The following is a 26,523-nucleotide window of genomic DNA, read 5'->3' as shown; positions in this document are numbered from 1 at the left end:
GCCATCGGCCTGTGAGCTTTGGGCTCAGGTCTTAAGGTGAACAGAGCAGTCACAGGTAACTCAGACCAGCCAGGGCTCAGGACCCTTGGTTGCTGTACCTAGAGGAAGGCCATGTGGAGAGTCCTGAGTGCACAAGGTTCTGAGTTGGTTCCTTTTCCCATGATCCCTTTGGCTTTACACATTGAAGCGGTTTGGACAGGGCTCTCATGTGAGCCTGGCCACCCATCAGGTCTGGTGTGGAGCCTGACAGTTGGAACATAAGGTACTGACTCTGTGGAGTCAGGTTTCAGTGTTGCTCCTCAGACCTTAGTGGGAGCTCTGTGTCACTCTATGTTTGTGTCACCTGGCCTCCTGGCTCATTGCCATGTTCCCCACTCTGTTCACAAGCACTAAATGTTGAAATGTGGATGCATGCCAAAATAAAGGTAATTTGATGTGTTGAAAAATAAAATAAGGAACAAGATTGATGTGTAATACAACCTGGGGAAACCTCGGACACAGGGTGCCAAGTAAAATAGCTGAAGGCAAGAACTGTGTACTGAAATGAAGTTTCCAGAATAGGTCAATTGTCAAGTGCAGAAAGTGGATCCATGGTTCCTGAGACTGTGGGAAGATACGGGGATTAACCACAAGCCACACAGAAGACCTGGGGTGGGGACCAGGACTGTAGGATTCTGCACTGTCAGAGGGAAACTGTGTGATGAGGGCACTGCCCTTAGTGAAGCTTGACTGGTACTCCTGGCAGCAGAGGGCAGGCAGAGCCCTGAGCTGGGGCTCTAGTGGGGAAGGGCAAAGGCAGCCATCCCAACAGAGAAAAGCAGGGAGAGTATAGTAGTCAGTCTTGTCTGCTGTCCCACACTAGGTAGCATTGGGTCTGCTGCACACTTGGATGAGGACTCAGTGATGGAGAACTTCAGTACGTCCAGATCCTGTCCTGGGAAATGACCACATCTCTGCCCGCCCATTAGAGGTCCTCTGGCCGTTCCACACTGCCTTCCCTCCGAGAAGTTTCCAGACCAAATAAGGCCGCAGCTCTTGCCAAACTCCTGGCACAGAGTGAAATTCCCTCTAAGTGCCAAGCTTGTCACTTTGGCCTGGAACCTCCTGAAGCAGCCGGGTGCCCAGCAGCCCACTGAGGCCACCCCTCTGGGTGATCCTACAGAGGCATACTGGTGATCCCTGACCAGCCGGAGAAGCACTGTCTTGGAACTGTGGCCACTCCAGTCCCCTACACAGGCTTTGACAGAGAACAGTGGTAATGCCAGTCAGAGACTGGTGAAACTGTCACCAGCATCTGGCACTAGACTTTCTCTAACTTTCACAACTACCCAGTGAAGTGGGTCTGGTAAAGCCCCATTTTAGGAATGAGGAAAACGAGGTCCAAGTCCAGGCAAACCTGGGGCTATAGTATGAAGTGTAAAGGGACTCAATCCCAAGGAGGCAGGGCCAGGGCCACCGGGGGACTCCCCAAGAGACCCCTCACCCTTAACCAACCCATGTGGGCCCCTCCCTCCTGGGAGGCTGTGTCCCAGTGACCCAGAGCTCACAGGGCCGGCAGGGGAGACACCTGGCTGCCTTTTCCAGTTCCTGGGCTGACCTGCCCAGTCAGGCCATAAAACATTTTTCAAGCAATTGGACATTTTCCTAATGAGAGCTCTCTGGGATGACAGACTTTGAAGCCAGCATTTTAATGAAGCAACAGTCAGGGTGGGGATCATCCAAGACAGGGCTTGTGGGATATAGAGACATGGTACAGGCAATGGCGTGAAGACCTATGTGCAGGGGCCCAAACCACACATGTTCTCTTCCAAGAACGGTGTGGTCATTCTTCCTCCCTGCTTGGTAACTGAACAGTCTCTGAACAGTCTCGATGGGGGGGGGGACATGCATGCATGCATGTATGTGTGTGTATGTGTGTATATGCATGTGTATATGTGTGTGTTGTATATTTGTGTGTGCATATGTGTGTTTGTGTGTGTGTGCATATGTGTGTGTGTGTGTGTGTGTGTGTGTGTGTGTGTGTACCTGCAGAAGCCACACACTAGTGTGATGGTGTGAACATTATCAGTACTCCACATCCTCTCAAGCCCTAGCCTGTGCAAGCCTAGCTCCTCCTGGAGGGCCACACCTGGGAGCAGTGGCAATATGAGACCTAGTCTTTCCCAGTGGACAGAGACCCGGGTTCAGTATAATCTTCATGCCCAAATGCACAGATCCTGTGCAACGACAGATGTGCTGGACTAGGGAAACAGCTCAGTGGGCAAACCACTTGCTGTTCAAGCATGAGAACCCAAGTTTAGATCCTTAGAATCCGTGTGAAAGCCAGATGTAGCAGGGAAAGGTGCCTGCCACCAAGTCTGAGGGCCTGAGTGATCCTGGGAAACACGTTATAGAGGAGAGGCTGACTGCTGCTTGGCGTCTTTACTCCCACACATGTGCTGACCTCTGCAAGTATGCCCTCCCCCCAAACAAAAACATGTTTTAATAAGATATACAGCTGCAGGGCAACTGGATCAGCAAAGAGTCTTTGGCAGCAAGTGACAGAAACCCAACGTGGACTTTGTCCAGCCAAAAAAAGGACTTAATTTTAAAGAGTGCTGGGAGGGAAGGGTTGGAGGTGAATCATGGCTGAACCCAGAGACTCCAGGATGCTATAACCAGGCCAACCCGCAGCCTCATTTGGAGGTCTGTTTTTCTTTGGCTTCCTCTTCTTCTACAGATAGGCTTCTAGAAGGCAGGCAGGCAGGCAGGCAGGCAGGCAGACAGGCAGGCAGGCAGGCAGGCAGGCAGGCAGGCACTAGCCAGTGACAAGAGTCAGTATCTTTGCTCTGGTGTCCACATCAGCACAGGAGCAGAGCTGGTTGGCCCTGTTGGGTCCTGGCCCATCTCTTGAGTCTGGCCAATGGCAGGGAAGATGAGGTGTCATGTGATCCACACAACTGCCTCCCTGAGCTTCATCCTGGGCTCTATCAGGGATCATGCCACAGGTCTGGGGACCAAGCAGCCACTGTGAGCCCCACAATGACACACATTCCCACTGCATCTCGGGAAGGTCACAGCCAACCACTTGTGATGCGTGTGATGCCCAGTGGTGCAGTTCCACCACTGAGTGCTGCCCTTGGTGTTGGAGCAGCTACAGCCATGTCCCCTTGTTCTGCCCAAACACTATGCAAGGAGGCAAGCAAGGAAGGCGACCGTGGGAGCTGGAGGGGAAGGAGATGTCACATGGCTTTTTCTGGGGAGATGGACCATCTCACCCTCGGTAGAGGGGCCACCACAGACCAGAGGAAGTCTGTCCAAGTCTAACTGGGTGAGTGGGTGAGTACTGGGGCTAGCTTTAGAACATGGATGACTGTACTGCCTAGAAGTGCCTGGGCCTGGGAGACTCAACAGCAGCTGCACCATCGGGAAGTCCCGCTGGGGGACATATAGGCAGTTGCCCCACCAGCCAACTGTTTGCCTCTTAACCAACGACAGGAGGGGAGGGGCTCTTGGACACTTTTGGCAGGGGACTGTTAAGGAACCCAGTCTCCTGACGTCTTATGCACACATTACAGCTGCTCTGATTCATGTCTCCATTGTAATGTCCAACCTACAGGACACAGCCACACAACAGAGGGCAAGGATGATCCTGCTCTGGCAACGGCAGAGAGGTCAGGTATGTAGTCACTTGGGGGGACAGTAGTGTGACTGTAGCTTGAACAGACTCCCAGAGGGGAGCCTCAGGTCTAGCCAGGGAAGCTGTGCTTCCAGGTGCTCGGATAAAATGACCCCTAGGGTGCAGCTCTGTCCACCATGGAGCCTGGTCCACCAGGAAACGTCCCACTTGGCCAGTCTTGGTCTCCCTGCAGCCTGGTTAATGTCCAGTTACATGGTATCCAACTTCCCAATCTACAGCTCTATCCTCCTTTCCTGCCCATGGATCATGCTCTCTCCCCAGCAATGGCTATAACTGTCCATGCTGCCGGGCTGGGTGCACCATCACCAGTGGATGCCCTGGGGAGGTGCTACCTCTGCCCAGTCACGCCATGTGCAGGGAGACATCTGGGCCAGAAGTAAAGGTACTCACCTCTGACACAAGCAAACATCCACTATGTGCACACTTTAATTTGCAAATAATTTATATTATTTTGGAACAAGAGCCTGAGGCTAAAATGCATCTGTCAAAGTTCCCATGAGCAACTGGTACAGAATGCTGGAGAGGGTGCAGTCTCTGTGAGGGTGAGCGGTGTGGTGCCCTGGAAGGACTCCTTCCCACCAGTCACTAAGCAGCAGAGGCCAGGCAATCACAGGCTAGGAGCCTTCTGACCCTGGAATAGCCATTCCCGCATCCTTAGACCACACAATGCGTGCCCACTGTGTCACTGCAGAAGAAAGGATGAAGGTGGCCATGGCTAGCTGGCCATGCAAGGCACTCACAGCGTTAATGAGACCTGGCCGGTCAAGGCAGTTACTCTGATGGTAACTAGGCTTGTCTCCTTGCAAACAGCACCCTTGCCATGGGAGAGTTAGGGACACCCTAGCTCGAGTAGAGAAATAGCCAGTGTAGGACTGTGTCCCCACCTGCTGACTCTCGCCCACACAGCCCTCCCCGAGGGTGTGGCCTCACGTCCCCCTCTCCTTCTCCTTCTTCTTGCTTGTCCTCTGGCTGCTGAGCTCGCCCAGCTTCTTGTCCAGTCTCCTCTGCAGTTGGGCCCTCTTGGCCGGGTCCAGGGCCCTGTCCTTGGTCCCACTGCCTGCGTAGAGTACTCCTTCCCGGCTAATCCTCTGCCGGGCATGGGCACGAGCCTTTTCACCACAGCCATGGATCTGAAAGAACACGAGAGTCAGGGTGGGCTGTGGGCAAGGGAGGCTGCAGCCTGCTGAGCTGCATCAAAGGGGCCACCTAAAGCTGGCGCAAGACCGTGGACCTGCCCTTCTGCCTTCCCCAGGTCTGTCTTTCACAGCTGCCCAGGGAGGGGCCTGCAGGATGGACAGACCTCCTCTACCCTGAGTGCCCACTGCTGTGGTGTCCCTCAGCAAAGGTGTACTCGACTTCCTTGAGCCCAAGTGTTCCCATGAAAACATGATCACTATCTGCTTTGACTTTTACAGTCTGGCTACTCCTCCCCCACCACGTGATGCTCACGTCATCCAGAAGGAGCCCTCACCTCGGGCAGATGGTGGCTGAGGCAGTACCGGCGGCTACAGTGCATGCAGAACTGGCCCAGCGTGGTGGTGCTGGCTGAGCACTTGGTGAAGCTACAGGTGTTGTCAGCCTTCACCACAGCTGACACTAGGGCATCGAAGTCCTCCTCAGAGGGCAGAGCCATGGCTGGGCCTGGGGAGGAGGGAGGCAGTGCTCAGCAAGAGAGAGGACAAAGACCAGACATTACAGACAGTGGGATGCTCTACCTCCAGAGTCCCCTGTGGGATTCACCAGCAGCCCAAGGTCACTAAACTGACAGCCTGCCCACCCCACTGCCCACCTCACAGCCCAGCCCTGAGGGAGGAGAACAGGCTGCCGAGTACCTCCAAAGGCATACGCTTTCATCCAGAGAGCCTTCTGGGGGCTCCTGTGACCCCCAAATGCGAAAACAGAACTCAGGTCAGATATCAGTACCACCAGGGGCCCTGGCAGAAGCCCCTCAGGCTCTCATCCAGGGGCAGGAAGTGCTTGACAGTGAAGCACTTAAATTGGGGGTGTTCAGGGATCAGGATGGGATCGTGAAAAATTCAGCAACTATGAAAGGCTCCAACACATACAACAGGCAAAAATCTATTAATAATCAAATGTGTGCTGTGTGACACCCTTCTGAAGCCTCTGAGCTAAACACACAACACACATGCTCAGCACTGCCCCAAGTCACTCCTCAAGTTGCTGCCTCTGCTGAGATCCTAGCCACTGTGTCACAAGCTGGGTGTCTCAGTCCTCACAGATAGCAGACAGTAGGACACTGCTGCCCAGCATGCCTCAGGATTTATCATTTCATACACGGAGGGTGTGTTGTGTTAGACTGGATGCAAATTCATTCTTACTTTTGTATACATATTATTCTGTATATCAAAGAACTTCTAAAACAAATTTTTATGACTTGTTAGTAAACATTTGACTTGCATCATTATATATCTACATGCTCAGAGTCATGTAAAACTTTCTCAGGTGAAGGCAGGGGATTGGCTCACTGGGTAAGAGCCAGTCCTCCAAGCCTGAGACCTGAGGGTGATTTGTGCAATGAAGAATAGTGACTCCCACAAGTTTTCCTTTGATCCATGTGCCCTGTGGCACATGTAGCCATGCATACACAGTATCTAATTGTAAAAATGCTTACCAGTGATGGATGGAGTGAGTGTCAGTGTTTCAGAAACCTCATTTCTGCCATAAAGAATGCTCAGGAGTAGAGAAACAGCAACGCACAGTGCGGCTCCAAAAAGCACACGTGTGCAAACACAGGACAGAGAATACTGGGAGGAGCCACACAGGTACTCACATAGGCAGGCCCCCGTCTGTCCATGGCTCCATATACCTCCCTCCATACTGGCAGGTGCTGAGGTATCCAAATACGCTAGGGTCGGGTGGTCACTGACTGACACTGCATCAAGGTCTCCCAGAAGCCCCTGCACCTGTGTCCATCTACAACTGACTCTACTGGCTCCATGTCCTTCACATCCTCGTGTTCACCCCCTTACCACCCCCATGCCCATCCCCTGTGCCCAGTGATCTATCCCTACCCCCTTCCCCGACGACTGTGTAAAGGGGAAACTGAAGCCACCCAGTCACTGGCTCCCGCCACAGTGTAAGCAGAACCTTGTTGCTCAGAGGCCTTGGGGAATGTGCATCTCACACATTCCGGCAGCACCCTCAGTGAGCATGCTCAGGAAATAAGAACCAGGCAAAGTGGTCAGAGCAGATGGAGCGTGAAGGTGCCTACCCAACTCTCCTGCATTCAACTGATCACTCCTGCCAGCCATCAATCCATGGCTAGGGCCCTGGAGAGCGCTGGCCAAGCAGAGTCTGTCACAGGTATGGCCACCGGGCCTCTCAGCTGCTGAGCAGGGCACTGACAGAGCCCTGACTTTTGCAGAACAGGTGAGGTCCTGGGGAGTCTGAAAGATGGTATCCTGAGGTGACCTCAGAGTAGGTGGGGCTCCCAGACCACTTAGGCCTTGTGGCAGGCTCGCCAAGGGACAACTGCAGTCTTTTCCATCTGAAGTAGGGGTCACCCGCATTCAGAGTTCCTCCCTTCAGTGCCTGGCGGCAGGGCAGCAAAGTGTCAACTTGCTCTCCAGAACACAGTCTGGCTACAGGAACCATTGCTCGAGTGCCATGGCACGCATGGAGGAGTGCCACACCCCTGAGAGCTGGCTCTGAAGCTGAGGGGTGGGGGTCACCCAGGGGATAGGAGCACAGTGCAGGCAGAATGCAGAGCATGCAGTCCACCTTGGCCCTGGCATGGGGCAGAATGGTGTGCTAAGCAAGCTTACAACCCTGAGCGCCTGTGCCTGTGCCTGGTCAGAACCCGCCTGCTCCACAGGCACTAACTGCCTCCCTTCCCCACAGGAAAAGCACTAGTAGACTGCCAGGCCTGTCTCTGCCTGCCCCTGCAGGGCTCTGGGGACAAATAGGTGACCTGCCTGTAACTGCCCCAGGAAGGCCAGGCCAGGGAGACAAGAGCCATGGGAAAAGCAAAATCCATGAGGTCAAGGGAGTCTGCCTCCTGAGGGGCAGGGGACAGGAACCACAGAGCACCATGTGCTTGAGAGAAGGGGTGGCTTTACCTTTCGGTTCTTTTTTCTTTTTCTTCTGTGGAGCCTTCTGTGGCCTCGAACCCCCGCCCGGCTGACTCTGGGCCTGGCAGCCTTGCTGTCGCTGCAGCCTCTCCAGGTGAAGTGCCTTCAGATCCAGCTGTGTGGGGCCATGTGGCTGTCCTACAGGCTGCTCTGCCTGAGGCTCGGGCTGTGGGGTTGCACCGCCAGAACCAGCAGGGCTCCTCCTGCTCACCGTGATGTGCCGCGCCTTCCCCTCCCCGGTGCTGTCGTGCTTCAGCCCGAACTCCTCAGCTAATTGGTGGACTCGCAGTCTGTCATGGGAGCTCAGGGATGTGGGAAACTCCAACTGGGCCTCCTTGCTAGCCACGAACTCCTCAATCATAGCCCTAAAGTGCTCTGTCCGGTCTGTGCCTCCAGTTTGGTCAGAGCCATTTGCTTTGGAGCTGTGCTGGGGCTGGACTTGAGAGCCCAGGGGCTTCTCACTTGGCTTCCTGCGGCTGTGTCCAGTGGCTGCTCTGGCCTCTTGTCTACTCTCCTGAGCACTGGCAGGCTTTCTGACAGAGGTGGTGGGGCACTTGGGTTTGGGGGCACAACTGTGGCCCCGGGAGCCCTCATGGGTGTAGTTCTCAGGGACGATGTCATCCAGGTACTCAAAGGCTGTGCGTACCTCCCCATGCTCTGTGAAATAATCCACCAAGGTCTTCAAAAAGGCGTGGTTGTTGACAGTGTGGGAATCACAGATGACCGCCACATGCCGCCTAGCACGGGTGACAGCAACATTGATCCGCCTGTCCTCAGCCAGAAAACCAACTTCACCTGAGGAAAAGCCAGAGGGGAAAGAGGCAGAGATTCAAGGCAGGGAACAGAATGCCTGTTCAGAAACAGTCAGGACCGGTCATATCATCAGTCATGGCAGCCTGCAGCTGCACTGCCTGAGTGTGTGTAGCATTGGTTCTGATGTTTGCCCACTGCAGACCAGTGCAGCTCCACAGTCAGCACTGCCTAGCATGTCCAGCCTCCTCCCCACGCCTGGACTCAAGAGCAGCTGCTATGGACACAGTACAGAACTCTGCCAAGCCAAAGTCATTCCTCTCCTTACCCATCTCCAGCCTGTTTCCAAGGTCCCTCAGCAAGGTCACTGACTAGTGCCTGATACAGTTTTCTTGATGCATGGCAAGCCATGGGCCACTCAAAAATCATGTCTCAAGGCTAAAAGACAGGCTCTAGGACATGGGGGCAGTGGCGGGGGTCAGGGGGTTCTTTTGCCTGGACAGGGTGACTAAGTCACTTGGGGCCCACCATGTCGAAGCCTGCATCCCTAGACTCCTGCTTCCTGGCCAGACTGAGTCTATTCCATTTGCTAAACTCATGCCCTCCCTCCCCTGACACTAAGATGAGAAGTTCTGTTCACGAATCCTCCCAGGATGCTGCCCGCCTGCCCAGGCTCTGCAGACCCTGAGGGTCAATACCATGCTCCTTGGTCCTGTGCTCAAACAGGGACTGTGTGCGCTACATACCTTTCCTGTTGGACCTGACAAAGGTCAGGATCACAGCCTCCTTCTCTCGGCCTTGAAAGCCATCAACAGACTTGATCTCCAGCTCAGGGTGCTTGTTAGAGAGGCTCTGTCTGAGCAAATCCACCTAAAACAGAAAGCAGGGCCAAGATGTCATCAGCAAGTCAGGGGATTGCAAGATCTGTCATGCCTGGGAGCCCTGCCCTGTAGGAATGGCTACTGTGAGTACCTTTCAGGGACTACAACAGCAGCAAGCTGCCCTGAGGCTTGTAGCATTTCCTCCTCTTAGCCTGGGAGTGAGCGTGCTGACCGTGAGCACATATGGAATTCTCCTAAGTGTGCAGCATCAGAGGGCTTAGCCTCTGCCCTGAGCTCACGTAAACCACAGGGCCAAGAGGCATGGTACTGACCCTTAGGGTCAGCAGAGCCTGGACAAGCAGGCAGCATCCTGGGATGACACATGAACAGAGCAGCGTAAACAGAGCTGGGGACCTCGTACACTAGGGACAGGGTGCTGAAAGGGTGGTAGCACTCTCTGTGCATTACGGCATCTCTTTGCCTCTGACAGCCTCATGTATGATGCTGGTGACCAGAATCTGAGGACCTTGAACTATGCAGGCAACACAGTTCTCCTACTAAACCAGATGGGGGCAGGGATACAACTTGGGCCTGGCTGATCCATCAGTACGGTCTCTATGCCATCTGGGAATGCTGGTCTGAAACAGTGGGGGGCCAGGCTGAGGTTAGGCTGTTAGCAATGTGAGGTAAAGAAACACAGATGATCTCTTCTGGTGTCCTCTGAACCCTAGACCTGGTCACAATGAGGTCCACTGTAGCCCTGGACTTTGTAGCCAACAAACTTCCCTGTCCTTTCAGCCTCTAGTAGGCTGAGTCCAAGGATACAAAGAAACAAAAGGGGATCCCTCACACCTGAAGGTTGTAGGGTGCGATGACGGCAATGTCACCAGCCTGGACCCCAGCATCCACCAGAGCCTGGATGTGCAAAGTGACGAGGCGAACTTCACCTGGGGAGGAGAGAGGGTAGCGTTCAGCGGTGCCATACTGTGCAGCCTGTTACTGAGCTGTGGGAAACACTTTATGCCTGTTGTGAGCAGATCTTATGCTGGGCCAAGGGCAGGGAGCATCCTGAGAGGAAACCGGCTGACCAGAGGGTCACCAGGCTGGCAGAGACACTTCATAGGACCTGGGAACTGCTGGCTTAGAGAGTCTCAACCTAAGATGGACCAAGCAGCGGGGTTGGTGTTCAGGAGTATGAGAAAGGGCCCAGCCCTGGAGCCCGGGCATCAGTTGGGCCCCTGGAGGAGCAAACAGACGCTGCCCTGGCCCTGGAGTCCAGCTCCAAGCCCTCAGTTCACTAGGAGCCTGTCCTCATCTCTGCCACCCAGTGCCTCCCTACAGCACGGGCCTGGGGTGACTTGTCCTATTTTATTTTTAAAAGTATTTTTATTTTTATGTAGATGTGTGTGTTTCTGTAAGTGTAGTCATGCATGCTCAGATGTCTGAAGAGACCAGAAAGAGGCCATTAGCTTTCTTGGAGCTAGAGTTACAGGCAATTGTGAGCTGGCCAATGAGGGTGCTGGGAGCTGACTCTGGAGCCTCTAGAAAGGACCAATGCTCTTAACTGCTGAGGCACCGTTTCCAGCCCACGGAGTGACTTGTTGTAAAAATCAGTCTGAGAAGGACCAGGGACTCTTGGCTCACAACTCACCAGGGTTTCCCTTGGACTGGCTGTCTTCCTCCTCCAGCTCCAGCAGCCCGCAGCCAGCTGTGTCTATAAGCAGCAGAGGGACACTCGTCTCCTCTGTGTCAGCCACACCTGGGAGGTCCCTGGCATAGGGATGGGTGGAATGTAAGACTGACTTCCTTCACAAAGTACCGGTCCTCCCATCAAAACCACACAAGGGCAGTCAGATGGGTGCAGCTCCCAGCTCCCAGGGGGGCCCAGGCAGCTATCCAGAAAGTGGTTCTCAGAGCCTCTGCAATCCCAAACCCTTAAGAGGACACAGAGCCACCTGGGGCTGGAGCCAGGCTGTGCAGAAAGATGGGGGAAGCAAGAGGCTAGGCCACTCACTTCAGGAGGTGTCCTGCCACAGAGGGATGGGCAGTGAGCTGTCCGTGGTACATGGCCTCCGAGGCCCAGCGCGTGATGGCCTGGTGCATTCGGTACTGGACCGCCAGCATCCTTACCACAGCAGCACCATGCTTCTCTGCCAGACGCTCCATCAGGCTGCGGGACAGCCCAGCCAGTGCTGCCCTGGGTCCAAAAAGGGAAAAGAAAAGAGTGCTGAGGCCAGATGTGCCACTGGGAGGGAGGGAAATGGTCCACATGATGGATGGGAAAGCTGGGCCGAGCTGCAGCAGAACCACCGGAACCTAAGAACACAGCCATTCCTTTCAGACAACAGGACTTGGCAGGCAAAGGCACAAGAGAGACATTTGAGGATACTTTGCTGCTTAGAAGATGGGAGAAGAAACCTAAGCCACCATCTGCAGTGGCCTTGAAAGGCAGGTAAGTCAGACACAGAGCCTCCCTGAAGCCTTCAGACCACCAGGCGGCTCCATTTAGAACCAAGGCCCCAGCACTGCACACCACGAGCCTACATTGTTTCTAAGATAGAAAGATGCTTCCTGGTAACTGGGAAATATGCCTGGACCCAGCCCTCAGGAGCTCATGAATTCAATGGCACCTTCAGCTACATAGTAACTGCAAGGCCAGCCTGTGCTACTTGAGACCCTGTCTCGAAATAAACAAATCAAACCCAAATGTGTTCCAGTGGGTAGCAGTCACCAGTACAGCGGCCGACTCAGCTGAGACCACCCCAGGCCCACACTGTCCAGGGATGGGTGCAGTCATTCTCTACAGCTGAATGTCTCCACCTCATCCAAAGGAGAGTGAGGCCTGAGGGTCCAAGGCTACCCACCCACGGAGCCACCAGCACAGCACCTCTCTCCACGCTGAAATGTCCAAGTCTATGTAAAGCACCCCCATTCCATCTCAGAGTAGCCCTGAGAATTTATGAGGTCCTTCAAGTTGAGACTCGACTGACTCTTTGTAAGTATTTTTAGTGCACAGGGGTTTTGCCTGCACTTATGTTGCTTTTGTATCCCATGTGTGTCTACGGAGGCCAGAAGAGGGCGTTGGGTCCTCTGGCCCTGGAGTTACAGACTTATGGGTGCTGGGAAGCAAATCGGGGTCCTCTGGAAGAGCAGCCAGTGCTCTTTAACCGCTAAGCCCTGGGATTCAATTGATTCTTAAGGACCTCTGTCACCAAAGTAACTAAGGCCAAAGGCAGGACACACCATGCCTGTCACACCCCTACAAACCTAGAAGTGTATAGCACAGCCACTGATATCACCCAACTTTCCCAAGGGACACACATGGTCCATCTTTGCACAGGCACAGCCCATGCTCCTCCCACAGCTTCCTAGAGGATGGAGCCATCTGCTGTCCCACTTTGAGAAACATTCCCTTGGAGAAGTCACCAGGCACACACCACGAGCCTTGGTACTCCTGCTCAGAGGCTTGCCCTTCCCATCAGGGCTTTCATGCTACCCGTCCTTCTCTGGACACATACAGAAAAGAAACAATTTCAAATGCAACAGAAACCAGATCAAAGTCTCTTCTGCTGCAGGGAGGCCAGAAGCAAGGCTGGGGGCCCTGGCTGCCGGAGGCGTCTGATCATGGTGACTTTGTGTCAGGCCTTGCACACAGGCCCACAGTGGGCTCTCTACATGGGAAGATAATCACAGGACACTGTCAGGGAGTGATTTAAGCTGAGAGAAACGATGTGAACCTCAAAAAGGGACTGAGGGTACCCGCTGAGCAGAGTGGGCACAGTAAACTCCACAGAGGGCCGTCTGAATGGAGCGTAGGGCTATCCACCTCAGGAGAGCAGTGGTTCAGACAAAGGGAACTGCTCAAGTTGGTCTGTTGCTATGTATGATAATGCTAATACTGGTCCCCAAACTCTGGTTGTCTCAGGAACAAGAAACTCCTCATGTACACCAAGTGACGCTGTGTAAACCTGCTCCTTAATTTAAAACTATTGGTTGAATAAAGATGCCTACAATGTAGAGCTGGGGAAAAGAGAGGTAGATGGTGTGTGTTATGGTTGGTATACACTTGGTCCAGGGAGTGGAACTATTAAAAGATGTGGCCCTGTTGGAGTAGGTGTGATCTTGTTGGAGTAGGTTTGTCACTGTGGGTGTATGGCTAGAAGACCCTCATCCTAGCTGCCTGGAAGCCAGCACTCTGCTAGCTGCCTTCAGATGAAGATGTAGAACTCTCAGCTCCTCCTGCACCATGCCTGCCTGGATGCTGCCATGTTCCTGCCTTGATGAAAATGGACTGAACCTCTGAATCTGCCCCAACTCAATGTTGTTCTTATAAGAGTTGCCTTGGTCATGATGTCTGTTCACAGCAGTAAAACCCTAACTAAGACAGATGGAGTTTCGGTTCCTGGGCTTGGGGTCTGAGGCAGGACCATGAGGAAAAGACAGAGAAGGTAGAGAGAGGAGAAGATGCCATGGGGTAAGGGACCATGAAAACTGGCCATAAGAGCTATCCAACTGGAGTTGAGAGCAGCCCAGGGAGAACATGGCAAGTCATATCTCAGAGCTACTGACCAGGAAGTAGACAAAATAGCTGAGATATTCGCTATCTGCCCATCTCTAGTTCCATTATTATAACTATAAAAGGTTTGTGTCTTTTACCTGGGAACTGAATGGTCTAAGGTGGGTTAGAAGCTGCTAATGATATTCAATACAAACTACAGCAGGGAACAGTGAGGCAGGGGCACGCTGAGACCTGAGGAGAAGACAGTGAGTGGAAGAGCTGGAAGGCGATGTAAGGGCTGGCCACAGAGGTCCTGTTGAAGGAGCCTAACAGCCACACTGCAGAGCCCAGGGCAGGCTGGGAGTTAAATGCCACAGGCCAGCCCCGAGCAGTTGTCCTAGCTCCACCACCAAGCCTGCCCATCCTCCCCAGGCTCTCAAAGCACAAGTCTCCGGTAAGCAGGCAGACAACCCAGCTCCACCCTGGGACCTGAACCAGAGATGAGAGTGGCACAGGCCCCACCCTCACACAGCACAGAATGGCACAGGCCCCACCCTCGCACAGCACGCAGCCCATCGGCTCAGCTGTGTGGACACAACGTTCAGCAGAGAAGAGATGCACTTGAGGGCCACTGACGGGGCAGTCTCTGTGGGACAGGAGACAGTGTGGGGAGAGCCAGCAGAGCAGCAGGCCAGTGTCTTACTTGTGAGAGACAGTGGTGGGTGGCAGCTGTTTGTGGTCTCCAGCTAGGATGCACTTAGGGGCCTTCAGCAGGGGAATCCAGCAGCTGGCTTCTAGGGCCTGGGCGCACTCGTCCACCACCACCACATCAAAGTAGTCCTCAGGCAGCAGCTTCAGGGGGCCATCAGAAGACGCACCTGGTAGGAAAGGAAACCAAGCTGGCTCCCTCATTTCTGCTTCAAAACCCAACCTTACACTAAATCTACTACACAGAAGGTCGTGGGGAAGGCTTAATGGACAAGGGAGCTTGTGGTCACCCATAACGCCCTGAGTTCAAGCCCCGGGGCCCACATGCTGGAAGAAGAGAACTAACTTCTACAAGCTGTCCTCTGACCTCTAGATGTCCACCCACACAAAGTGAATAAGAAAATATCCTGGTTTGCATTTCAACTAAAATTTACAAGGGAGATGGAAAATCAAGTCCTAGCAGACAATGAAGTGGAGAACGCACGGCCATATGAAGATGCTTGGCGGTGCGCGGCCGCGATCTTAGCGCTTGTAAAGTAAAAGCAGAGCGACAAGGAATCAGGGGCATCTTCTGATGCAAATCTAGTCTGAGGCAGCCTGAAGCCACTTGAGACCCAGTCCCAGAAAGGGGCAAAACAAACAAACAAACAAACAAACACAAACCCTGGGGGCTGGAGAGATGGTTCAGGAGTACTGAGCTTGCAGAGGACCTGAGTTCAATTCCCAGCACCCAGGTAAAGTGGCTCACAACCATCGGTAACTCCAGTTCCAGAGGATCAGATATATTTGACCTCCATTGGCACCTGCACTCATGTGCACATATTTAATTAAAGTAAATCTTTAAAAAAAAAATCTAACAAGCAAAAAACAAATAATCCCAAAACAAATGAATGAGACCACGTCCTCATGATGGTGAACTGTGTCCCCGATCCAGGAGACAGAACCCAACATGACATTCACAGAGATCCAAAGCAAGAGCCGAGCGCCTGGAGAAGCACAAGGTTGTACACCTGCCCTCCAATACTGTTGCTCTGAAGGTGACTGAGCATGCAGACAGGGTGCCAGCACCCTGGCATGACAGACACTCACAGCAGCCCACCAACATCAGAGCTCCCATCCCCATGGAGTTCACACAGAACATTCTGGAAGACTGGAGAAGCAAGTCTCAACAGACCGGTCAAGTCTGCATCACGTGGAACTGTAAATGCTACGCATGGAGCCAAGCTGAAAGCCACATCAGAAAGGCAGCACACAGGAATCCCCAGATATTTGGAAAGCACAGAACACTGCTAAGTAACTGGGTCAAAACAGAAACCAAGCCTTCACGACATCCCCTCTCCACAACCACAAAGCAAATCAGCCCTTTGAAACGAATGAAAACCAAGACGTACAACTTAGGAGCTGCCAGAACAAGAGCTAAATGCCCGTGTCAGAAAAGGGAGGAAGGATGTGATGGCACACACTTATAATCCCAGCATTCAAGACACTGAGGCAGGAGGACCACTTGGAGTTTGGGGTCAGTTTGAGCTACAGAGTAAGTTCCAGGCCAGGCCAGGTTACAGAGTGAGCCCTTGGGCTGCCTTTTCAAAATACATCAGGGAGAGGGGTAGAGAAGATGGCTCAGTGGGTAAGAACACTTGTTCATAAGCATAAGGACCAGAGTTCAACTCTCCAGTGCCCACGTAAAAGGCAAGGAGGGGCTCCACAGTATACACTGTCAGGGGTAGAGGCAGGAGCACTCCTGGGCTTGCTGGCCACCAGCCCAGCTCTGGTTCAGTGGAAACCCTGTCTTAGAAACACAATGCAAAAAATGCAGTAAAGCAGGCCTCCTGATATCTTCCTCTGGCCTCTTCCTCTGCATGGGCACCTATACTCCTGTAAAAATGCACACATCACACACAAACGTGCATACACCACACAAAACAAGAGAGGACACCCAGAATAGCCCCGTGTCTGTGAAAGACAAGACTCCCTTCAAAGTGAATCCTAGCCTGGAGGCCAAGTCCCGGGAAGAGCAGCAGCCACTGCAGAGGCCATGGCCAAGGCTGTGCTGGCAGGAGGGCTACACTCTCACCTGTGTTGGTGGCTAGGACCACATCTGCCGCACTGAGGCTCTGAACTATGGCTGCTTCTTCCCTTTCCTTCAGTTCTTTCCTTAGCAGCTTAATTTCATTTCGAAAATTACTTTTTTCTCTCTTATCTTGGGTCTTTTTGTTCTTGCCCTAGGAGAAAAATCTCTAATTATTCCAACAAGACTCGCACTTCTTTTACAGCACGCTGTTCTCCGGCAGTCGGTGATGCAGCTCAGCACAGTCCTGAGACAGCACTAAACGGCAGAATCATTGCGAAGGAAGCACACAGCTGCCTAAGGGCCTCACACCCCACCTGACACAGGGGCTGGAAGGGACAGTCACTATAACTGTGACCATGAGCAACAGACAGTTGGTGCCCCAGACAACAAAGTCCCAGCCAGGACTCGGGTGGAAACTTTGAGAGTCTGAGCTCACTGCTATCTATGTGGGTAGGGGTGATGCGGTGCACTGTCTGAGCCCCGCAGCACACTTAGCCTTGTTCCCACCTCCATGCACACCATCTGCCCCCAGGTTGACACCTAGACTGCATCATGTAGCCTCCACTCTCCCAAAGAGCTGGTGGACTCCTGTCCCTGGCATCCTCTCTGCCACCCTCATTCCACCGTGCTGAGGACACAGAGGAGCGCAGGGAGAGACAGCGGAACTACTGACGGGAGAGCACAGTCCAGCTCAGGAGAGCAGGGGAAAGTCGGACAGGTACGTGAACTAGAGATCCAGTTTATAAGCACTACCCTCTGGAATTGAGCCACTTAGCCTGGAGCCACCCCACCTTGTTCTGCAAGGCCTGGTGTCCTGGTATGGAGGTAAAATGGGCCGATGATTCTAGAAGGGACTAGTATTTTCCTGACAATTGCCAGGACCGGCCAGCCCACCTGCAGTGCTGGGGAGGCACCGAGGAAATGTTTGCTTCCTTCCAGTGCTGGAGGTAAAAGCTAGGGGTGTGCACACACCCGAATACGTTCTGCCCTCGGAACACTTTCTTCAGGAGAATTTCTCACCAACTCCACACTCCAGAGCAGCTGCTAACTGCCCAGTGTAATTCCCTGCCCACAGCAAGCAGGCCAAACTAAAGGAGACTCCAGTTTGTTTCAGGGAGCCAAGACCGTTCTTAAACTCACTTTGCAACCCAGGATGATCTTGAACTTCTGGTCCCTCCAGCCTCTACCTCCCAAGTGCTAGGACAACAGGTCTGAGCCACCATGCTCAATTTTATGTGGTGCTGGGGCTGAAGCCAGGACCACAGGAAGCCATAGCACCTGAACCACACCCACAGCCCTGGATTATAAAGGACTAAGCATCAAACAGAGGCAGAAGATAACCAGGAGGAACATGGGCAGCACAGAGCATGCACTCCTGAAAGACTAAAGCTCAGACAACCCTACACCTGGGGACACTGGCTCCATGATACCTACAAAGACCTGGTCAATGTCCCTTCTGATGTCGGCAACAATCTGGGCATTGTCACTGCGTGCTAGCACTGCGTCCAGTGAGTGCTGCTGAACGGACTCCAGGAGGCGGGCGGGGTGACCCAGGCGAAGAATCCGTTTCTTGCACAGAGCCAGACGCTCCACCAGGTTGTCCACAGCGATGTTGGAGGGAGCACAGCATAGAACCTGGGGAAGCACATAATGAGGCTTCTAGCAACTTCTTTCCTAATTAAACCACTTACCAGAATATTAAACAAAACAATAACCCTTAAAGGACAGAGTGAACACTGGTAAGGTGACAGAGCCTACGGTGCATGGCACTCAACCCAGGCCACATCCCAGTAACCAGAACCCAGAGATCCACAGCATATGCATCTCCCAAACACTGGATGCTGCCAGCTGACCTGTGATGGCACAGGGGACTCCAAAAGCCACGAGTGCTATGGCTTACACCTGTGACCCCTGGCGTTCAGGAGGCTGAGGTAGGAAGGTCAGTACAGGTTCAAAGCCAGCCTGGACTACACAGTGAGGAAAGACAGAGTGAGGTAGTGACAGGGTGGCGGGGGCGGGAGGAGAAAGGAAAGGGAAAAGGGGAGAAAAGAGGGAAAGAGAGACAGGCAGATGAGCATGGAAGAGAGGGAGAGGGGAAGAGAGGGAAGGAGAGATTGAGGGTAAATTCAAGTAGAGGAACACAAGGGAAGCCAGGGAGATTTCCATCCCTGATTTGGCCAACATTAACCCATTTCCTTTTACCAGCTCGTCTCCCAGTGTTTTGGTTAAATGGCCAGCACAGCCCCAAGTTCATCACAGCTGACTGTCTTGTCAAGCTTTGGCAAGCCTTTTCTAGGCAAGTGGCTCTCCCCAGCAGCAGGTGGTTTGGGGAAGAGACCCTATAGCCAATGGTGTGGGTCCCCCACTCCCACTTTTGGAATTGGCAACCTATGGAACACACCTCACTAGTAACTTCTGGATTCTACACCTTATCTTTTCTTCCTTGTGCAGGGTAAGCAATGTAGCGTTGTATTTTGAAATTGTAGCCAATCTATGGGAAGTGCGGAGACCCACTCTGCGAGGTCAAGAGAAACCTGTTGGGTACTAATGGCCCCTGACAGGGACCTGAGAGCTGGTACCCTCAGGACATTTTAGAAACCTTCCCAGTATCGTGATCTAGGATAAGACATCTCATCCTGAGGTGAGGAAGTGTGTCCAAAAACAGGAGCACCACCCACAAGGCTAACTCCAGCATTCTAAAGTCAGCTCCCTGTGCATAAGCAACAGCTCTGGGTGCCCCTCCCTCTTCTATGCACTGTAGGCTGCCATGGGCAAGGCAACGGCTGACCACGTGTTTCTCTCCTCAGTGCCAACAAGATTAATAAACCCTTTTTGCTTTAAAAAAAAAAAATCCACTCTTCCTCTTGCTCCCTCTTTCTCTTTCTTGCTGTCCTGCTCTGTCCCTTCTCTCCCCATTCCCCTCCCCTGGCTCATGGCTGGCCTCTTCTCCTCCCTCCCTCCCTTTCTCTCTCTCTCTTTCTCTCTCTCTCTCTCCCCCACCCTCTTAACTCCCCTCCCCATACCCTGAATAAACTCTATTCTATACTAAAAAAAAAACAAAAAAAACAAAAAAACCAGCATGTAACCTGTAACCAGGGCCCAGGGCATTGCCTACGGCACCAACCATCTTGTCTGACAAGACAACAGCTCTCTCTGATGGCCTCCATCTTGCTTTTGTAACTGTACATGCAGAGTGCAGTCCCCAACAACCCGATGTGTTCTGCTGCTCAGTAGTCCCAGTGAGCCCCTGTGACACCAGTGCACCAGCCTCACTGCACAGTGAGCTGGAGGGCAGGAGTGAAAACCATCGCATCTGCTCCCATCAAGAAGTCAGCTTTGTCTGCTGCTTCAAATGCCTACAAAGGCACTCTGGTGGAAGCACTCGTGGGCACAGACCGTGACAGGTCTCCCTGCGGCTCTGAGGAGAAGTGGCTCTGCCAATCACCCTCTGGCTCATGTAGTCGCTGCTGCATCCCCAGGCACAGCTGTTGCCTGGTTACCTTGTCTACACAGTGAGTCCATGGGTCCCCAGCACTCAGGTCACTGTGGGGTTACTATGTACACAGGAATGCCTGGAGGATCATGGTGCCCCATACTGATGTGGGTGAGCAGTAGCATGCAATGGAGCTCCATGCCTCAGAGAGGCAGGAGGGCACGCATGGCGCATGTGTATCTTGTGGTTTAACTTGCACATCTGATTAACTGTAGTCCCACCACCTGCCTTGACCTGCTTCAGGCTTTTCAAAGGGCCCTGGTCAATTCCACGGCGTCACTGTGAACCGAGACTCAGAGCAAGAATACAGCCAATCGTGAAAACTGAGGGAGCCCAGCCAACAACAAAGGCTGAGCGATCCTCAGGGCTCCCACGCCTTCCCCTGGCATCCAGACAGGTGCTCCCATTGTGAGGCTAAGGGAAACTGCAGAGGACAGCAGCTCAACACTCAGTCTGCAAACACCCTGTGCCAGCCTGACACAGGATGAACATGCTGGGCTGGGGGGCCTGCCAAGTGAGAGCACGACAGCCCAGGATGCAGGGCTGGAGAAGGAGGCTAGGCCCTCTGCCTACCTTTAAGCCTTGCTTCACAGCCTGAAGGATTATTTCCACCACAGTTGTGGTTTTCCCAGTGCCAGGAGGCCCGTGGATGATGGCAAGTTCTTTCTGCGCCAGCGCAAAAGACACAGCTTCTCTCTGGGAAGGGTCCAGGGTCGTGTTGTAGAAAGTGAGTGGGGCTGTGGGAGAAGCGCCACGGTCAGCAGTCAGGAATAAGGAGTGCACAGAGCAGGCTGGACCTCAGGCTAAGATGCACAGCACGGAGTTGCTGTTTTACCATTCTTTGAGACGCGATACAACCTTGGCTAGTCTGTAGACCAGGCTGGCCTCAAACTCAGAGACCCACCTGCCTCTGCCTCCCAAGATCTGAATGAAACTGAAGGTGTGCTTGTTGTTTGTTTGTTTGTTTAAACGAAGTCTCATATAGCCTAGGCTAGCTTCAAACTCTCTTAAGAGCTGAAGATGACCCTGACATTCTGATCTCCTGCCTCCACGGCACTGGGATTACAGGCTACACCACCATACCAGGGTTAGCAGTGCTAGGGATGGAACCCAGTCCTTCATTTGTGCTAAGTGAACTCTAACAAATGAGCTACAGCTCTGAGCCCTAATCTTCAAAGCAAGCGCTCTCCAGGGGCAGAGAGCAGTGCCCAGCCTGCTGTTCGGTTCCCTCATTTTATGATTAAAGATGCATTCTTAAAAGTCATCTGTTGTACACACATGCATAAAAAGGGTAATGTGTGTGTGTGTGTGTGTGTGTGTGTGTGTGTGTGTGTGAGAGAGAGAGAGAGAGAGAGAGAGAGAGAGAGAATATCCTTATGGAAGTCAGGGGAAAACACTTGCTTGAGACAAGGTCTGCTGTTCACCACTGTGTAGGCCAGGTCAGCTGGCCTTTGAGCTTCCAGAAATTCTATCTTTTCCTCCATCTCATGTAGGAGTGATAAAATTACATCCAGAAAGGTCACTTGGGTTCTGGGGATCTGAACTCAGGTTCTCACACTTATACACCAGGCGCTCCAGCCCTAATGACCTCTTCTGCCCAGCTCCGTCCTAGTGTCCACCCAGAGGCACCCAGCAGAAGACAAGTGCACTGAGCTCTTAGGAAAAGGGTGCTGACCTGGACTTGTGAGGCAACAAGCCTGCAAACCATTGTAAGAGAAGGTGGGGGACAAAGCGTGGGCTATCAAATCTCAAGGTTCTGGCACATTCCACAGCACACACCATGTTAACTAGACAACAGCTACAATCAGGACACAGTAGCCCTTTAAGGTAGACAATATGTTTCTGAGACAGGCATGGTGACACATGTCTATAATCCTGTACTCAGGAGTTCAAGGTCATTCCTAGCCATGCAGATTGAGACTAAGACCAGCCTGGGCTACACAAAACCTAGCCTTTCTTTCTTTCTTCTTCCTTTTGTTTTTGTTTTTCCCTGACAGTGTTTCTCTGTGTAGTCCTGGCTGTCCTGAAACTCACTCTGTAAACCAATATGGCCTGGAACTCAGAGCTCTGCCTGCCTCTACCTGAGTGCTGGGATTAAAGAAGGCCTGTGCTACCACTGCCTGCCCACAAAAGAAGGTAAGAGTATCACTTCAAAAGTGTGGAGTGGTGTAGAGCTGAAGAGATGGCTCATGGCGTAAAGTGCTTGTCACACAGGCATGAGAACCTGTGTTTGGGTCTCTAGCTGGGCCCAGTGAAGTGCATCTATAGTCGCTGGGACTCACTGGCCAGTCAGCCCAGCTAGTTAGCGAGCTCCAAGTTCAGGGAGAGACCCTGTCTCAAAAATAAGCCAGAGGGCTGGAGAGGTGACTCAGTGGTTAAGAGCACTGATTGCTCTTCCAGAGGTCCTGAGTTCAATTCCCAGCAACCACATTTTGGCTCACAACCATCTGTAATGGGGTCTGACGCCCTCTTCTGGTGTGTCTGAAGACAGTGATAGTGATGGCTCAGTGGGTAGGGTGCTGCCACTCAAGCCTACAATCTATGTTCAATCTCTAGAACCCATGTAAAGGAAGAAAGAGAGAACCAACTCACAGAGCTGTTCTCTGATCTCTGCATGCACACAACACACACAGTAGTAGTAAACAGATAAAAGACAGAGCGGAGAGGGACTGAGGAAGAAACTCACTATCAACCTCTGGCCCATAATCACAGGTGCACGCATGTGTAAGTACACTCACACAAACACGTACACATATATGACACAGACACACACAGTGTGCTGTGTACACTTATAGACCAGCACTTGGGAGACAGAGGCAGGAGGATCAGAAGTCGAAGACCAGCCCCAGCTGTACAGTAAGTTCTGTAATGAGAACTTCTTCAGTACCAAGTCCAGAGAATACAGCCTAAAGCCTAGAGTCACTCAGAAAGCACGTCTAAAGGTGTCGAGAGAGAGTCGAGAGATTTCAAACTTAACACAAACCCTTGCTAAAACAGACCAAGGTCACACTGTCCTCCATCATTTCAGGTAGGAAGAAGTTAAAGCTGGAGAGATGTCTCGGGTTAAGAACACGCACTGTTCTTGCAGAGAACCCATGATGGGTTCCCAGCATGTATGTTGGACAGCTCATAAACACCTTGACTTCCACCTGCAGATGATCCAATGGCCCCTTCTGATGTTCCCCAAGAAATGTACTCATGCAGATGCACCCCCACACACACACAAATAAAAATAGAATTAGAAATCCTCACGTATTTCAGTGGCGGGACTGGGGGTGGAGCCACCCAGCAGGACATCAATGAGTGAGGATGCTGGCCCAGAATGGTACTTCTTCAGTGTCAGCAGAGCTCTATGAGGAACCAGAACCAAAATGAGGAGCTCTTTGGGACACCACCACCTGAGAGCACCCAGGACCTCCTTAGCAGATAGGCCTCTCCCTCCCTCAACACAAGTAATGGTGGCCACAAGTCCCATCCAAGGAAAAGGCTTTGGTTTCAGTCAGGAATTCTCACTTTTTCAGGCGTTTGTAGGTGACGTCATTGGCAAGCTTCAGCAGTCTGTAGGTATTTTCTCGGTCCAGGTTCAACTGGAAATCATGGGACTCATCAAAGGCCACTATGACTGATTTTTGGGTGATGCGGGTCAGGACCCCAGTGGCCAGTTGGCTGCTTTCATTAGTATCATACAGACCCACGATATCACCTGCAAAAACAAACCCAGCTAACTATTATGGTATGTGATCATTTCCAGTATATTTCAAATTATCATGCATCCATTTATTTAATCTGTGTGTTACGGTGCACGTGTGTGGGTCAGAAGACAACTTGTGGCAATTGTTCCCTCCATGTGGATCCTGGGTACTGTACTCAGGTTGTCAATCAAGCCTGGTGACAAGCACGATTTCTCCCTGAAGCTAACTCATATGTGCGGTATGAGTTTCACCTGTGCCTTGAATCTCCCCGACTCTAGAAAAACAAAAGGATAGGACAGGAATGCTCCTGGGGCAGAAGCTGAGCTGCGTGTCAGGCTTCCACTCTTGAAGGCTCCCTCATCTCAAGAAGGCTACTTCTGAGTGACGACTGAGCCTTGAGACTGCCCTTCAGATTGACAATAGCCACACCCCTTGATTTGGTCAGGCCGGGTTCCTGTTACCCCAGCACCCATCATCCTCACACTGCAGTCACTCCACACAGGTTCGGAGAAGACTGCCACAGGCAGTACTGCTGGCTCGCAGTGTTCAGGGCTGAGGCTAACTGATATACCTTGTGTGTGGTCAAAAAGCCCTAGAGTGCAGTGCAATGGCCAGAGTGCTTGCTCAGCATCCCAGAGGCCTTGGGCTCTATCCCAGGCACTGCAAGGAGAAAGCTGCCAAACCGGGCAACCAAAAAGCAGTGTATTAGCAGCCAGATGTGGTAGTGCATACTTGCCATCCCAGAACTCAACAGGCAGAGACAGAAAGCTCACTGCAACTTCTAGTGCAGCCTGGTCTACATAGAAAGTTCCAGATGGGGCTGGAGAGATGGCTCAGTGGTTAAGAGCACTGACTGCTCTTCCAGAGGTTCTGAGTTCAAATCCCAGCAACCACATGGTGGCTCATCTGTAACAAGATCTGATGCCCTCTTCTGGTGTGTCTGAAGACAGCTACTGTGTGTGTGTGTGTGTGTGTGTGTGTGTGTGTGTGTGTGTAAAATATATCTTTTAAAAAAAAGAAAAAAGTTCCAGATGGATCAGAGCTATACAATTAGTCACATTCCTGTCTCCAAAAACCAACAAAAAGTCAGGTATGCTGGTGTAGACCTATAATCCCAGCACATGGAAGGTAGTGGCAGGAAGATTAGGAATTCAAGGCTCCAAGTCATCATCTGCAACACAGGAAATTTCAGACCCTGACTCGAAACAATAACAAAACAGGCCATGCTGACCATCAGATTTGTATATAGAAGGTTTTTACTGCAGAGCCTCAGACCGTCTGGGTCAGTCCTCCAGCCCTTGGGAGAGCACAAGCCCTGATCTGACCACCAGCAATGGTCAATACAAGACTATACCAAACACCTACCAGAGGTGAAGCTGTTGCTGGGAAGCACCACTGCAGGCCCAAACTTCCTGGGCTCAAAGGTGACCAGCCGCTGTCCATACAACCCGGTGCGCTGGCCCGATACCTGAAGTTTCAGCAAACACACCCCTCGGCTCTGAAGCTCTTTCAGAGAACTGCGTTCCTGCCAGGACCTAGAAGACACCAAGGATAGCGGCTTCACTGCTTGTGCCTGCACAGGTGGGAAAGGAGTTCTGCTTACAGGCATCAGGTATGCATGCCCCAGAGGAACTCCGGATCTGCTCTGCTCCAGTCCAACCTCTCCCACAGCTCCCAGTTACTGCCTAACTTGCTCCAGGTCAGCCAACCGAGTCTTATCGTGTCTCTTTGCCATCTGTCATCAAGTCTTTTGGGGCCCTCCCATTACACCTGACTCCCTCTCTGCTTCTTACCACCAACACTCTAACTGTGGTTCAAGGTCCTAGTCTGACTTGAAGCAGATCCCTTCACTCTCACAGCAAGCATGTGGTGTGGGAATCACATGCCTTCACAGAGAGTATAGGAAATCCTAGTGCATAATCTCATAGTCACACAGTCCAAGCAGCAAAAACTCTCACTCATCATGACTGACAGACTCTCAACTAATCAATGGTTGCAGGTGTAATCGTACAGACTGGCTTCAAGTCCTGCCTCCACATGGGTTACCCTGGGCCAGTTACTTCACCAGCCTTTGTCTATCCTTAGGGAAATACATCCCAGGGATTGCACTGTGGGATACAGAAGTGGTGGCTCTGTCTGTTGCAGGCTGTAGATATTCCCCTAAAAGACGATGGCTCTTCAGAAATGTTCAGCCACCATACATAACATAGGCTTCATTGACTTTCCTTTAGGAGGCTGTTCTCAGACAGACAGACACACACACACACACACATACACACACACACACTGGGAGTGGGGTGGGGTGGGGTGGGGTGGGTTTCACTTCAGGATCTCCTGTAGACCGGGTTGACTTCAAACTGACTACGTAGGCAAAGATGACCTTGAACTCCCAATCCTTTTGCCTCGACGCCCCGAAGTGACGCCGCTATGCAGTCTTGCAGTCTTCTCCAAGGGCCGACTCGTGTGCTGCCCATTGACCCAGCGAATACTAGCTGGCTCCAGGCGGTGACTAAGGAGAGCTACAGAGACCCTGGGACCCGCGGCCAAACCTACCTGCGCTCCTCCACCTCGGCGTCCCGCTCTAGCTCCAGCAGCTGTAGCTGCTGGGCCACAAAACTCTCCACGGTGGACGAGTCCATCTGCTCCGTGGTGCAGCCCCTGACTGATGCTTCCTGCTCGGCCATTGGGACCCGTGTTCCTGTCGGACCGCGTTCCCTACC

The 26,523-nt window shown here is 52.5% G+C and overlaps 1 protein-coding gene across 1 annotated transcript; it reads right to left on the bottom strand.

The window, feature by feature from the left end:
* Window positions 1-4,087: 4,087 nt before the first annotated feature.
* On the bottom strand, window positions 4,088-26,513 carry Ighmbp2 (immunoglobulin mu DNA binding protein 2). The gene is made up of 15 exons (XM_032891310.1): window positions 26,357-26,513; window positions 25,169-25,338; window positions 23,625-23,814; window positions 23,364-23,461; window positions 20,685-20,848; window positions 18,053-18,253; window positions 16,622-16,769; window positions 14,543-14,717; window positions 11,356-11,538; window positions 10,993-11,111; window positions 10,194-10,288; window positions 9,267-9,390; window positions 7,759-8,565; window positions 5,151-5,320; window positions 4,088-4,809 (listed from the first exon to the last, which is right to left on the bottom strand). The coding sequence occupies exons 1-15, from the start codon at window positions 26,485-26,487 to the stop codon at window positions 4,606-4,608; spliced, it is 2,979 nt and encodes a 992-aa protein (XP_032747201.1). The 5' UTR covers window positions 26,488-26,513; the 3' UTR covers window positions 4,088-4,605.
* Between the last annotated feature and the right edge of the window lie 10 nt (window positions 26,514-26,523).

This window comes from Rattus rattus, chromosome 2 (genome assembly GCF_011064425.1).
Source record: "Rattus rattus isolate New Zealand chromosome 2, Rrattus_CSIRO_v1, whole genome shotgun sequence".
NCBI classification, from domain to species: domain Eukaryota; kingdom Metazoa; phylum Chordata; class Mammalia; order Rodentia; family Muridae; genus Rattus; species Rattus rattus.
This window is presented reverse-complemented; position numbering and strand designations above follow the sequence as displayed.

What these genes read in the sequence shown, in the direction of transcription:
- Ighmbp2 (XM_032891310.1), bottom strand. Translation starts at nt 26,487, where the DNA reads ATGGCCGAGCAGGAAGCATCAGTCAGGGGCTGCACCACGGAGCAGATG. An exon ending in GGTCCTAGCCACCAACACAG is followed by an intron (nt 14,718 to 16,621) that starts GTGAGAGTGTAG and finishes CTTTCCTACCAG; the next exon opens with GTGCGTCTTCTGATGGCCCC. An exon ending in TCGCACCCTACAACCTTCAG is followed by an intron (nt 9,391 to 10,193) that starts GTGTGAGGGATC and finishes TTTCTGTTTTAG; the next exon opens with GTGGATTTGCTCAGACAGAG.